At 38.0% G+C, this 16228-nt stretch overlaps 1 protein-coding gene across 1 annotated transcript; it reads left to right on the forward strand.

Moving 5' to 3' along the window:
* The first annotated feature begins 774 nt into the window (after window positions 1-774).
* On the forward strand, window positions 775-15544 carry LOC106719438. Its single transcript, XM_045681611.1, has 2 exons — window positions 775-1992; window positions 15434-15544. Exons 1-2 carry the CDS (start codon window positions 775-777, stop codon window positions 15542-15544), a joined length of 1329 nt encoding a protein of 442 aa, XP_045537567.1.
* Window positions 15545-16228: the final 684 nt, after the last annotated feature.

Genomic DNA, 16228 nt, shown 5'->3' on the forward strand with positions numbered 1-16228 from the left:
TCAAACAGACGTTTGCAAAATCGAATCTGCGCTGGCACTGTGTTGCTCTGTGCCGCTCTGTGCAGCGCTGCGTACACACGGAATTACTGCGGCAGCTGTTAATGAGGTTTCAAAACGTCGCACAAGCGGCCGCCTCGAATTATTTTGATGTTCAAACGCGAGCATATCTTAAGTCGGTTGTGCTGAAACACGAACGTGTTCTCAATGTATTAATGTACATAAATGCATTAAAAACTATATAGCTCTTGCTAAAGTTAATTAATATTACTGTGAGCAAATATAAATTACTAATCTGACAGATTGACAATAGAATTTTACTTTTTTTTTTTCGATTTTAAAAAATGCATTAAATCAATGTATTCCAATCGGGTATGTTTTCTAAGATGTTGATTTTTTTAAGGGAGTAACATAGCTTGTATACTCTTGTCACTCGCCTTGAGATGAGGTTGAATGAGTCATCTGTACGCGATTGTACAGTTTTACTGATTTTTTTTGAATGTTCATGACTGTACTGCAAAAATACCATATTTATAATATACAGCGCGTATCTATGTAGTTAATGTGTTTCTATTCCGTAATAAGGAAACTGGCACTTTAGTTGAAAATCGATTCGTGCAAAAAAGTTGACAGCCGAAAACGAATGGTGATGAATCGTAATGCCTTCGAGTTAAAAGTATATATAATGTTCGTAAGAAACGGGATTCTTACCACGTGAAGGATTCTCGACATGTCGTAAACATCTTAAAAGACACTAGAGTTGAAGCGGATGAGATCATGGTCAGTTTCGACGTCGATTCGCTCTTCACCAATGTACCCATTAAAGATAGTATAGATGTCATAAAGGTGATTCTGAATAAAAATAACATCCCGATGGAATATGCCAAGTTACTTGAACACTGCTTGGTTACGAGTTACTTTCTGTACAATGGTCAGTATTATAAACATATTGATGGCGTGGCTATGGGAAGCCCTGTTGCCCCCGTAGTTGCTAACATCTGGATGGAACATTTTGAAAACATTGCCATCACAGCCACACCATCACCAGTTAAACTGTGGAAAAGATACGTAGATGACGTTTTTTGTATTATGAGGGGTAACCAGGCAGACATCGAGTGTTACTTGTCATATCTCAACAGCATCCACGACAAAATAAAGTTCACCTGTGAGGTAGAAAAAGAGAGGAAACTACCTTTTTTGGACGTTTTAGTTAAGGTTCGACCGGATGGATCACTCGGCCACTCTGTGTACCGGAAGCCAACTCACACTGACAGGTACCTTCACGCGAGCTCACACCATCATCCACTACACCTGAACGCTGTAGTGACGTCACTAGTGAATCGAGCCCATGATCTTTGTGACAAAGATCACTTACCAGGTGAACTCGAACATTTGTCGAACGTACTGCGGCGGAATGGATATGATGGAAAGCTGAAAGCACGACGACACAAACGGAACAGGCCGATGGAGGTGGCGAGACAGCCTGCTTTTCTGCCGTACGTCAGAGGGGTAACTGACAAACTGTCGAAGGTTTTGAGCAAATACGCAATAAAAACTATTTTTACCCCTGACAGTAAGATAGCACAAAAACTGCGATCGCCCAAAGACCGTATTCCGTTTGAAACACCCGGTGTCTACAAAATCAACTGCAGCTGCGGCAGCTCGTATATAGGACAAACCAAGCGCACCATCACCAGTCGCATAAAGGAACATATACGAGCTGTTAAAAACAACGATCCTCAGAAGTCGGCTATAGCTGAACACCTTTTGGACCCCTCCACCAATCACTGGATTGAACTTCATAGTCCCCAGGTACTATCGACAGAACGCCACTACATACCAAGATTGGTAAGAGAAGCGATTGAAATTGCTAAATGCAAAAACTTCAATCGCGAAGATGGGTTTAAATTGTCGAGTGCCTGGAATCCAGTGATTCAGTATTACAACAAGACTGGACAGCAACCGACTTCGAGTACGCGCACAAATGTGGACACAGTGAGTGTAGTTTGTCGACAAACAAAAATAACATCGAGTGCGGACTTAATGTGCAGTGAGAACGCGGACAGTGGTAGTGGTCGCCGAATCAGGAAGAAGGTAGACCGATACGGCTATCTTTAACATTTTTTACACTACCGCACAACACCAGTCAACCCGTGAACATGGCGCATGCAACTGTGCCGAAATATCGGGAGCTCAAACAGCCTAATCGTGGTAAGAATCCCGTTTCTTACGAACATTATATTAGTAAAAACCACGAAAGTTTGAAGTTATAAAAGTATATATACTATAACTATAATATAATAATGTCTGTATTTTTGGAAATGATTTTTTATAGAGTAAATTATCGTAAACGACTATAAAATAATAGCAGTTGAAAAAACAATTATACACTGCAAATGTACATTTAATTTTTTAATAAATAATCTGAACTTTCAGTCTTTTTTTTCTTTTTAAAATTTTTAAATGGTACAAAAGAATAAGTTGACTTACATTGAAGTTGAATTGGTCATAAACTAAAATTTTTTCATATAAAAAACGAAAATAGGTTTACGACTCGTTCATGAAAAAGTCTTGACAATGTGTAAAACAGTTTTGTGCAAAAAAAAAAAAACATTTTTAAATTATCTCCCTCCATGACCCCTATACCCTTAGATTCTCGTCTTTGTTTTTAATTTCAGTTTACAGTAAACTTCATTACAATGTAACCCGTAAATCCGTGTACCTCAATCCAGATTCTCGGAAGCCTGGTGTTTATCGTGCGCAGGCAGCCTCATTGTCCAACCATCATAAAAAATGTTTAACGAGGGAGTGAAAAAAATCCGCAATCATTTGTCCATCAAGCACAATGGTCACCGTTAACTCTGTTATAATGCAGGATGCTAAATAATTATGCATTTACATTCAAATGTGTGACCAACGGTATTGAAAATGGCACAGTTTTTTTTTTTTTCGACCGTTCAGAAGTACGTTGCACCGGCTTTGATAAGCGGGGTATTGTATTGTCTTCAGCACTGTACCGTTGTTGACAGTGAGTACAGTCAGGTGGAACTAGTAATTCAAACTATGAATAGAAATACGAGTGTGTTAACGAACACAACAGACAAGTGTTTTGGTTCACGTCTCAAACAGAAGGTCTGCGGAATAATAGATGACGGAGAGGATATTATCTCTTAAGTATGAAAAAATTGTTGCTTTAATAAGGATATTAATATTAAAATTTTGATAGACAATAAATAATACCGGTTCTTTTGCAAGTAAGGTTTCTTTGTTATCCAACTAATACCTATTATAAACTAGCTTTTACCCGCGACTCCGTCCGCGCGGAATAAAAAATAGAAAACGGGGTAAAAAAATATCCTATGTCCGTTTCCTGGTTTTAAGCTACCTGGCCACCAATTTTCAGTCAAATCGATTCAGCCGTTCTTGAGTTATAAATAGTGTAACTAACACGACTTTCTTTTGTATATATAAATAGATATAGATAGACGAATGTTTAGTTGGATGGATGTATGAATTGTTTCAAGGTATCGCCAGAACGGCTCAACAGATCTTGATGGAATGTGGCACAGATGAAGAACATAGTCTAGAAGAATAGGTAAACTTCTTATAATGTTTTTTTTAATTCCGCGCGGACGGAGTCGCGAGTGACTAGCAAAAATTCACATGGTCCTATATGTAAATATATCACGAGTATAATGTAACAAGGAAAATCAGTTGTGTACAAGCAAGGTCGATGCCAATAAACAATTACGACTCCGCCAATTTCTCCTTATATAACCTATTTATCTAATTATAACAGTATATTAGTGTTGTGACAATAGTGTAAGAAAATTATCGATAACATATATGCATAGGGAAATAATTTTTGTTGAACAACTACACAATTAATTTTAAACTTTAATAAATTAGGACCAACTCAACAACTAAAAAAACAAAAATAAATTATGAATTTCGTTAGTCATCTGTATTTAAAAAAAGAACGCTAAATATTTTAATTGAAACAAAAATTCTGGAATAACAAAGATTTTTATGTTTTTTACGTAATTTGATTTGAGGCATTTTTATTGTAAAATACTGTAAGATCATGCTGTTAATCTGATTTTTGTAATCATCGTTGATAATATATCATAATAATGATATAATAATGGTTACGTAACTACGAACATCGATAGTTTGTTTCCCATCCCTAGTGAGTTCGTAGTAACGTAGGGTCGCGACTATTGAGTGCAGTTGTAGTTAACTGCGTAGTAGTGCGCAGGCGGCAGTCGGACTCGTCTGCTCGTTGGCCACATTATTAGATAATTTGAGTTAATCTGCGCGCGCGCCGGCGCAATAGGTGTTAGAGGTCGCTGAACCGTTAATAAATTGATTGCAATTGCTGTGTTTATTCCTCTCATATCACATATTGCGCCTCGTGTACTTGGTACAATGACAACTCGCTCATCATCTATTTACTATTATATACTTCTATGTAGCGACAATTACTTGACTTCACTACACATAGGTACAATTTACACTATTAAATAAAAGTTTTTTTACATAAAATCTTTTATATTATACACTATAATTTAAATTAAATTGAGTCAAAAAAAAACTCTTTCTGCCGTACACTGATTACAGTATATACTATAGGTATTCACTTAGTAATGTATTGGCTCATTTGCAAAACCAACAGATATATGTTGAATATGTGCTTATAATCAAAGTATTAAAACATGAGTAGAACATCAACCCCAATAGGAATCCAAAATAAACTATGGCAGCGATAAATTACAACCGAAAATGAGATTTGAGTCCGCAATAAATAATCTCGGGACGATAACAAAACTCGGTGCAACGGGTAGCGTAAACAGTGTCCGATGTATTTGAATTTATATTTGGGCTAAAAGTTAACGTAAACCCTGAGTCTAGACTTACAACGATGCGGTTTATATCTTGACGTTTTTACTGCAAACTGGTATGATGCAGTCAGATCTTAGAATTTCAAGTGAAACAAGAAATTCTAAAATCTCGACTATATTCTACGTGGGTGAATAAAAGATTACAACAGATGGATTTCATGACATATACCTAACTGTTTATATACCTTAATTTTGGTTTAAATAGAATAGTTTAAATCTAATAGACTTAAACGTTATTTAATAGTTGATTGATTTATATAAAAAGTACAATAAAGTCCTGTATCGTTGGAGACGCAAAAGGGGAATGCCAAGATTTTTCATTAACCAAATCATTATATGCTCTTCGCTGCGTTACCATAGCAACTGGTTATGAATAATATTTGTGTCCAACACAAAACAGGCCACTTGAAATAGCTGTGGGCGGGTAGTTCGCTTGCAGTGCGCTGCCGAATTTGTTTACTAAGTTATTTTCAGCCGCATCGAACTGCATTCGCAGGAATTTAATTTCGACGGCTCACAGCACAGATTCGAACCCGCTACGATTACAAGATAGGGTTGCCACAACACGAGAATGTTAACTTTTTTTTAACTATTTTTCTTGTATATAGGTTAATTGTGTGACTGGCATTCTTACTTAGTGATATATTTACTTAAGTGTACATAAGTTACACTTGTGTTAGTGGCAATAGAAACTAGATTCATAAAAGGGAGTTCCAAGTTATGCCCCAATGCCTCATAAAAAAGGGGGTTCAAGGTACGGAGCATGCATAAAGCATTCTTCTCTGAAAAAAAGGCAGTTTCGATAGAATCATTTACAAATATGTTCTAGGGCCAAGTTTTGGTCTATTTTACTGCATGTAAATATTTCTGTTTCACCTTAACGGTTGAAGTTACATGAGTGCAGCCCTATTCTAATACGATTCCCAGCCGGCCGGCATTACACCGGCTCATTTTGTTTGTTGAAATTACTCCTTTGACAACTGTACCGTTAATTTTGATAGCACAAAAGTTTCGCTTTTAATTCGGTGCAGTTTGGCCGTGGACCTTTTATTTTTGTAAATACGCAGCGCTCGCCGCTTCGGCTACGGCCGTGGAATTCGCTTTTTATATTCCCGGTCCTAGGAAAGCCCTTTGGCGAGTGATTTGCTTTTAGCCCGTATGTGCACGTTTTTTGTCCGCTCCCCAGAGTTGACCGTAAACACAACTCGTTCATAAATTAGTTGGCTCCCGAGGAAAAAGTTCGCGCATGTATTGGTTCTCATAGTAAACTTTTTCATTCAAACTTTTATTACTGAGTCGGACAGGGTAAATTGACAAATGTATTTTTCGCAGTCACCCAATGCTTCGTAAAAAAAATGCTTCGTATTCGTTCGTTATTTTTTCGAAAAAAAGAAACAGCATTAAATAAATATTTTTAAAACAAAATTCATTATTTTATAATAAGTTTAAAGTTTTCATGTGTTTCTAATAATAAAAATAATTAGTCGTTTTATTGTTCCAAAAGTGTTCAAACGTCTCTTCATGAACAACAAAATGTAACCATTTTAGGAACAAAGTGACAGCCGTGTTCCGGCAGGACATTGGGGACGCTGGCCACGTGGGGGAATGTCGTAAATTTAATTCCTTTTTGCACTGTTTAGTTTCCGCGCCGGCTACAAAACTGCTATATTGTAAGTCGTGACACTTTTAATTTTCACTCGCGCCTTATGTTGTGTTCCAAGAAATTGATTTGATTTGTAATCACAATAATCGGAGAATTTAGGTGTTTTACAGATGCTTTTGAACACTATAATTAACAGGTACAAGAAATAATAAAAAGATTTATAAATCTCTGCATACCAGTGACATTGCTTCATTTTTAGACATGTTGTTTAATCAATGGGCTAATTTAAATAACTTTTATTACCGAAAGTGTAGTGAGAACTCATCATATATAAAAAGCACCGATGAAAGAAACATCCTGAAACGATTACAGAAAACATCGCAAAAAATATACGACTTTGATGCGCTTCTTAAGAGATATTTGACAGTACGGATTGTAAAACTTGAGTTGAACACGTAATAACTGTCTCGCTTTCGTCAGTGCGACGCGACGCTATTGGGAGCGTCATGACAGCTGCCCAATCGCATAATGACCTCTTTATTTTGAGATTTGTTTTCGCTCGACGTTCTTTCATGGATTATATCAAGGAACAAATCAAATATATATATTGCTCATACGAATGCATGTTGTAAATATAATGTTTCAAATTTTTTTATTAGAGATTAAGCACTTCGTGTAAAACTTCGTATGTTACAAATAAAATCGTCTGCAACTGAAAATGTGTATCATATGTAGTACTAATCTGTAAACAACGTTTTGCAGAAACGTGTTTACACGTTTTAGACATTAATTTAAGGGTACGTACACATCTGGCGAATGCACAGCTCGCGTACCGTCTGCGAACTGCGCAGCAACGGGATCTCGTACAAAAAATAAACTCGCCTATTGTGAACGTACCCTAATAGCGTTTTCACAGTTTTTACTCTTTTAATTTTAATCATATAATAATTGTACTTTTTTTAAGAAGTGAATGCAAGTAAGAAACAATACTGTAATGCATTGGTACCAGAAGATTCCTTGCGTTGGCACATTGCCCTGGGGATTACGGCTTGTGGGACGAGTGGCGATTATGATTGTAATTACAAACAGATTAATGCTCTTAATGGCCCACTGCCCTCACGACACGTCTGTCTTACTAGACATGTTAATGTTGCTTTATCTATATGGAAAAATCCACATGTCGTTTTGTATGTACACAACTCTACATAGCTTAAACTAATGTGCATTTTTATAAGTTACTAGCAATTTTTCAGCAGTCTGTACGTGTCCGCAAGGTTGCGTTTGTTCCGGGTTCAGACCGTCTGAACCGATTTTGACAGTGCTGACGAAGTTACGATCGACCGCTAGTTACAAAATAAATCCATATCCGACAACTTCAATCAAGTCACCAAAACAATCTGCATCGAGTCAAATGTTAACAACCACAATAAAAATAATTGTACAAATACGTGAAAACACGTTACGTATTTAATTAAATTCAACACAGCAAAACTATTGAGAGAATATTGTTTCGGAATAAAACCGCGAATTCCACAGCGGGGCGTTTTCGACCAGTTTCCGAGTGCACAGAAGTACGGTATCAATTATTTTTACGACTTTTATAATGTTCACAGCCTTGTCTGGAGCGACTGTTGAACAAATTCCTCGAATCGCAACCAATTAGCGAACGTGCCTCTATATTTAGAAGTCGAATAGTCTACACGTGTGCTAATGCGCCATCATATTTTCTTCTCATCGTGTTCCTCGAATCATTGTATAGCTTTACATTAGTTATTAACAGTTAAGTGCTAATTAAAAAGACCGTTTAACGGTCTTATAATAGCTTCGCCTTTAATCAACATTTATCAGTATATACAGGCCCTTACACCTCATTCGCAAGGGCGCTTTTTAAACGTGCGTTTAAAAAGCTTTCACAAAGAATAAATTAATGCCACGCCATGCATTTATTCACACAGCAGCGTTTTTAAAACCCAACGCTTTTTTACTGCCATTTTGAGCAATGGGCTAACGAAACAACAATGATGTTAAAGCGTTCGTCACTTGAGAATCATCAACGCCGAGTTCTAATACGGCGGTGAAAAACCGCCCGTGCGAATGAGTGCTTAGAAATGTGCATCTTACTATATATGATTTTAATACATCAAGATTCGTAATTCTTAATAGACAGTGAAGATCAATGTATTTTTGCTGCATGAAGGTAACCGAGAGAAGCTGTATTGAGCCCAAATATCAAAATGATGCCAATCAACTAGATCTTTTTGGTAATCCTAGTGCAGTCCAGCATTCCAAAGTTGCTGCCCTCTTTTTGTTTTCTTTAGGCACGTTAGGAAGATTATTTAAATGGACTTTAAATGGTATCAGTACCTAACGGTATAGAAAACACCTACTTAAATATAAAAATAAATTGCATGCTTGTTAAAAAAGTTCTTTGCTTCTTTATATTCTAAACTAGCTTTTACCCGCGACTCCGTCCGCGCGGAATAAAAAATAGAAAACGGGGTAAAAATTATCCTATGTCCGTTTCCTGGTTCTAAGCTACCTGCCCACCAATTTTCAGTCAAATCGATTCAGCCGTTCTTGAGTTATAAATAGTGTAACTAACACGACTTTCTTTTATATATATAGATTTAGACGTTCGGCTCCAATGTTGTTGATATGTTTCCATAACCAGAGTGAGTAGGGGCGGAGACATACGTTCAAATTAATTTACAACGAACACGGCTCAGGTGCAATATTTGCTACGATAATTCAAAACAGCGAGGACAATAATTTCGGAAAATAAGTCGTCAAATCTCTTTGTTGGTCGTAATTTTATTTAGGGTTTCGCTCGACGAGCGAGGCGGGCAATTAATTTTTTTTTATATTCGTGCCAACGCAGCGACGAATTAGCGCGGCGCGTGATATAATGCGCTCGAATGGGATCCGCGAGCGTCCGTAATTAAAAGATTATGATGACATTAAAAAAACAACAACTCAAACCCAACAATTTGTCCCGAAACGATCGTAAACGCTTGCTGATTGTTGACATCAATTTTCTGGACGCGAATTTTTGATTCCAAATCAAATTCCTTTTTTTAAAATCTCTTTACAGGATTTCGAATACAGGCCGATTACAATTATATAATTTTAAATTTTTATGCTGAGAAACGTGACCGGGTTTAAAACTATGAAAGACACAATGGACATATCTTTTATCTGTGGAGTAATTTGTTAAATATCTTGCTGTAACGTATGTTTGGGAACTGGTCTAAGGCATTCTATTACAATAAATAACAAATAGTCGATCGCGAGGGCCGCGTGTATTAACATTTTTTCGGTAACATAAAGATTCCGCAAGAAACTCGAGGCGGAAACCTTAAAGGGGACGGCAGACATAACTATACGTCGGCTCTTTTGATGTTTTAAGAAATTGTTTTGTTTTATTGGTCGTAAATGCGTCGCGTGGGATACGCCAGGGTGCTCTTGGTCATGTAATGTAGTTCGATAACGGAGGTTCATTTGATGAATAAACAATTTTTGGCTACTCCAGAAATCAGTTTTGGGTAACAATGTTTTTGATGTGAGTTTTAACATCGAATTATTAACTTGTGGCCAGTGGCCAGTGACCTTGCGGGAGCTAATTGCCTACTGAAGCCTTTAGTTATGAAATGAACGCAAAACACTTAACATTACCCCGTCAGTAACATCTAACCGATCAATACAAGTTCATCAACCATATTATCTCACATTTATCTAATTAAAAAAAAGAAGTTATTGCCTCTACTGTTCCTTATATCTTTTTTCCCTATTGTTTGTAATACTATGCGATATATTTGACATAACTATCATATGTCATAGGCATATAATTGTTTAATTATCACATAATAGTACTGTGTAATGAAATCTTCCGATAGAATGATGACGTATGTTTAGTAATGTGTAATTACGATTGTTGCCGTGAACGTGTTATTTAACCGGGACACGTAGCCGTGACTCAGAGTTCGGATTTCCCGAGAGTTTTTCAGATAATCTTAACAGGAAAATAGAACGGCTAACTTTCTGCGAATGAAATTAACGTTTGCGTGATCCGATGTGTCGGACGGGATTTCGTCACACGATTATCTTGTTGATCATTACAATCATGTAGAAATATACATACAACACTAGCAAAAGGCTACAAATTCATTAACTACAAATGATGAAAGGGCAAAGTTTTAAATACAAGAAAATAAATAAATTTTCTACAGAACATTCTACAAAATCTTCTTCATACTAATATTATAAATGCGAATTTTTTGATGGATAGATGTATGGATGTTTGTTTGTAGGTATTTCCGGAACGACTCAACGGATCTTGATGAAATTTGGCACAGACGTAGAACATAGTCTGGAAGTACACAAGGGCTATTATTACGTTTTTTTTAAATCCGCGCTGACGGAGTCGCGGGCAAAAGCTAGGCAGTAATAAAAACAAAAAAATATATTTATAAAAGAACCACAAACATCTCGGTTTAGAATATAACATTAAAACTGTACATATTGAAAATAGAAAACATGTGATAAGTTCATCCCCCTAGCCCCGAGCGTGCATTACACTCTCCAAAAGTTCCGAGTGACATTGCGAGGGCTCGAGCGGCCGGGTAATGATGCCAGCAATTATAACGAAGGCGTGTACGTGCCGCGGGGACCAGCACTCATGCTGCACAATCATAGGAGAATTACAAATGAAATACAACTTAGGAAAGGATTTACATCAACTTTCTAGACTTTGTATAGGTCTCATCAAAATAGGACTCAGGTAACATTGCCAGGAAATACAACATCAGCAAAAATATCGCTACTTAATTAAAAAAAAAATAACAGGCGTAAAGTACAACATTTTCTTGCATAATTTTACACTAATTAGAAATTTGTTACTAGTCTAATCATTATGTTGTTCTAGTGCATCTTTAATATAATTAAGCAAGTATTTTTGAGGATAGTAACACTTAAGGTAAATGCCCCTTTCGTCCTGTCATGACTAAATATATAATCATCAAAGTCATTGATGTATTAAATACCACATTCATTATAATTAGGTACATTTACTTATTTTTGTCTTTCTAGTCTGCGACGAATTGTATTTAATTAATTGTGTAATTAAAGCAGCTACTAAATATCGTGAAAAATTTAAAGACAAAAACGTGTTAACGGAAATTATACGCAATGTTGATTTCACAGACAATGATTATAAATGTTTCTTGTTCAATCTTTCTATATTTAAAACTTTAGAAGCCTATAAAAATCAAATCAATAAAAAACGTCGATAAAAAACTTGCCATCATAGAAAAAATAACATGAATTATACTTCTAAATACATGCGTGTACATGTGGTCACATGAAAACGCCGAAATAGCGGAGCGACCGCTGCTCATAGACATCTGAAGTTGTAGATGCGTTGCCTACCTTTAATCGACGGAGGAGAGGACGTACAGAGAATTAAATTAAATATTCCGATTCGTCTCCTCCTCCGTCAAATCCACTTCGCACCCTTCCCACCCTTTTTTCCCACACCAAAGGAAAGGATTGGAAGGGAAAGTAGAATAGATTGGAAAGGGGACTAAAATTAGGCCTCTGGCACCACACTCATCAGCTGAAACGTGAAATTACTTCCACTTCATGCCTGTCTTCTGTTTATTCTGAGTTTCTGTATATTCCGACATTTTATTATACCTATTAATAATGGCAACACTAACAGAAGAAAAACTTAGATGACTTCACTAACAAAATTGTTCCATTTAACAGCACAAAAAGATTTTCATTAGCACTGTTTATATGTCGAGAATGCTCGGTATTGGAACTCCACGTCCCCTACGTGATGCACCGCTTCCTACAATGAGAAGAAATTACTCCAGTATCGTGACCCAAAAAGAAATATTAATAGTTCGAACATGTTATACTAACATTTAACATTAAAATCTACGAGTAATTTTGTATTCAAAGTATTGCCTTGTTGATTATTTCTTTTGCAAATTTATTGCGGAGTCTTTTGACATTTACTGCTAGCTGCTAATAAGATGAAAGTCCTTTTCGAATTGTGTCAGTATTGTACGCGCTCGCATAACATTAACCTTTCGTAATAAAAACATATTGGTCTTATGTAGTATTAGCACTAAATTCTATTAGGTATTTGGCAATCGTTGGATTGTTTATATGATTAATTCTCATAAACTAATTACAGTACAACTTGACTCACGTATGATCGTCGGGTGACGGCACCGACTAGTTTCGGACCCGTCGTTGGTCCATCTTCAGGGAGAGTGTTTATTTTGATTTTAGGTGTTAATTACTTGACTTGCAATCTGCAGGTCCCGTGTTCGAATTGCACCATGTACCAATGTGTTTATCGAGTTTCGATTTTCATATGTACATCCATCGACTTTCTTACGGTGAAGGAAAACATCGTGATGTATCCTGTACATATCTGAGAAGAAATTCAATTATATGTGTGAAGTCAACCAACCCGCACTTGGCCAGCGTGGTTGACTATGGCCTAGTCACCCCGAACTTGGGGTAGGCTCCGAGCCTTTCGGTGGTGACGTGTAGTGAGCTGGTGATGATAATATTTAAATCGTAGTATCTACTTTATATCTGTTTAATTCCTTTTAACAATAACATTGCTAATTTATTTCCTAATATCGTTAACATAAACGTGAAATCAGGAACATTCGCTCCCCATATATCAGGCACACTTCAATTTGTACTGAGGTAATAAATCTGACAGAGGGAGTCACCCGGTCTCCTGAAGCTTGCTGTATAATCCGTACCAACGACAACGCCCCGGCTTGCATTCTTACTACTGCGAAAGCTAGCGTTAAATCTCGAAATACGTACGGTCTTTCTATTATTACTTTTAAAATACACAGTTGAAATGCTACTAAAAATCTGCAATATTTTTCTTTAATTTAAAAGAAAAACTAATCAATTCCAACTAGAAATAAGTTGCATATATAATTTGAAGTGTTCTTAACAGAAAAAAGTGGCAAAATTTGCGATGAATTGAATAAACCAATTTAAAGTTTACCTCAGAATTTATATTAACTTTGAATTCGAATATATAATACCATGCATTTGTTATCATGATGGAAACCTTGAAGAAGACATAAGTCTAACTGATGATAGAACAAAATTTATATCAAAAGAGATAATACATGCCACATAAATTTATCATCAACGATGCAACAACGCATTAGAATAACAAAATGGAATCCTATAAGATTTTGTATGAATATTTTAATAAATTTAGAATACATTCTTCAGAATCACTAATAACTGATAACGTTTAACATATAACTTTGTGCAACAATACTATATAACATATTAAAATTAAAATAAAACTAATTATACGGCTTTTTGTTTATCTTAATAACTAACAAATATTCTATGACCATCTAACAAAGTTCTCGTCTGTGATAAATCTATAACAATCTGTTCTAGTCCCGATATATGTTATTAGAAATCGTATCTTGAATTATTATTGTGTCACACTGAATTATATTTTATAAAAGTATAATTATGCGAACAAATTGACAACTCCATTAAGTTTTTATTTATATTTTGTTAACATTGTATTTTTAGAGAATTGTTAGTCAAGATCATCTCGAGCGTATTGCGCGCTAAAGTTCCCAAAACCAAGTGACAGATAGCTGTAGTGAGGCGACGTAAGCGTTGATATTTGACATGTCTAGTGCTGCGCCGATACACCGGCACAGTGTTGATTTTTGTCTCTAACAGTTCGGCCATCCTGCATTTCCTTCGTCCTCGAAGGAGTATTGATCCTTGCTGCATCGTTTTACACGCTGTCCCAAGCGCCATGAAGAGCCAGAACACCTCCAAGAAAAAGGACCTAAAAGCAAATCAGCCCCGTAGGCAGAAAATATAGCCCCGTAGGCAAACATATAGCCCCGAAGGCAAACATACAGCCCCGTAGGCAAAACATATAGCCCCGTAGGCAAACATATAGCCCCGTAGGCACAACTTAGCCCCGTAGGCAAAACATATAGCCCCGTAGGCAAAACATATAGCCCCGTAGGCAAAACATATAGCCCCGTAGGCAAAACATATAGCCCCGTAGGCACAACTTAGCCCCGTAGGCAAAACATATAACCCCGTAGGCAAAACACAGCCCGGAGGCAAACATATAGCCCCGTAGGCAAACATATAGCCCCGAAGGCACAACTTAGCCCCGTAGGCACAACTTAGCCCCGTAGGCAAAACATATAGCACATTTTGTATCAACCATGTATCTGAAATAAAACTAATAATAATTGTTATTAAACATACGCCCGGAGGCTAAACATACGCCCCATAGGCAATCTTTGATTTTCTTTTATCAATCATGTGTCTGAAATAAAAGTTTTATTAATCATACGCCCCATAGGCAAAACATACGCCCGGAGGCAACATATACGCCCGGAGGCTAAACATACGCCCCATAGGCAATCTTTGATTTTCTTTTATCAATCATGTGTCTGAAATAAAAGTTTTATTAATCATACGCCCCATAGGCAAAACATACGCCCGGAGGCAACATATACGCCCTGAGGCTAAACATACGCCCCATAGGCAATCTTTGATTTTCTTTTATCAATCATGTGTCTGAAATAAAAGTTTTATTAATCATACGCCCCATAGGCAAAACATACGCCCGGAGGCAACATATACGCCCTGAGGCTAAACATACGCCCCATAGGCAATCTTTGATTTTCTTTTATCAATCATGTGTCTGAAATAAAAGTTTTATTAATCATACGCCCCATAGGCAATCTTTGATTTTCTTTTTTTTTTTTTTTTATATCGATCATGAGTCTGAAATAAAAGTTATCATTATTATTATTTTTTACTACCATGTCAAATACCTGGCATTCCGCGCACCCTGTACTCCATGACATCTATACATCAAGACTCTCCACAGGTTCGCGGCCTCGACCTGCTCGCGACAGGCACTTCACGAGCGTACTACTCGCGACGGGTGCTCCACAAGCGCCGTTGCTCGCGACAGGCGCTCCACAAGCGCCACTGCTAACGACAGGCACTTTACAAGCGCACTGCTCACCACACGCGTTTCACTGGTGCGCTGATTGTAAACAGGCACCGCTCAGGCGCGCTGATTGTAGACAGGCACCGCTCAGGCGCGCTGATTGTAGACAGGCACCGCTCAGGCGCGCTGATTGTAGACAGGCACCGCTCAGGCGCGCTGATTGTAGACAGGCACCGCTCAGGCGCGCTGATCGTAAACTGGCACCGCTCAGGCGCGCTGATTGTAGACAGGCACCGCTCAGGCGCACTGATTGTAGACAGGCACTTTCACAAATGCGCTGATCTCGACACGCGCTTCAATGGCGCGCTGCTCTCGACACGCGCTTCAATGGCGCGCTGCTCGCGACACGCGCTTCAATGGCGCGCTGCTCGCGACACGCGCTTCAACGGCGCGCTGCTCGCGACACGCGCTTCAATGGCGCGCTGCTCTCGACACGCGCTTCAATGGCGCGCTGCTCTCGACACGCGCTTCAATGGCGCGCTGCTCTCGACACGCGCTGCTCGCGACACGCGCTTCAATGGCGCGCTGCTCGCGACACGCGCTTCAATCGCGCGCTGCTCGCGACACGCGCTTCAATCGCGCGCTGCTCTCCACACGCGCTTCAATCGCGCGCTGCTCGCGACACGCGCTTCAATGGCGCGCTGCTCTCCACACGCGCTTCAATCGCGC

This window comes from Papilio machaon, chromosome 16 (assembly GCF_912999745.1).
Source record: "Papilio machaon chromosome 16, ilPapMach1.1, whole genome shotgun sequence".
In the NCBI taxonomy this organism is placed as follows: Eukaryota; Metazoa; Arthropoda; class Insecta; order Lepidoptera; family Papilionidae; genus Papilio; species Papilio machaon.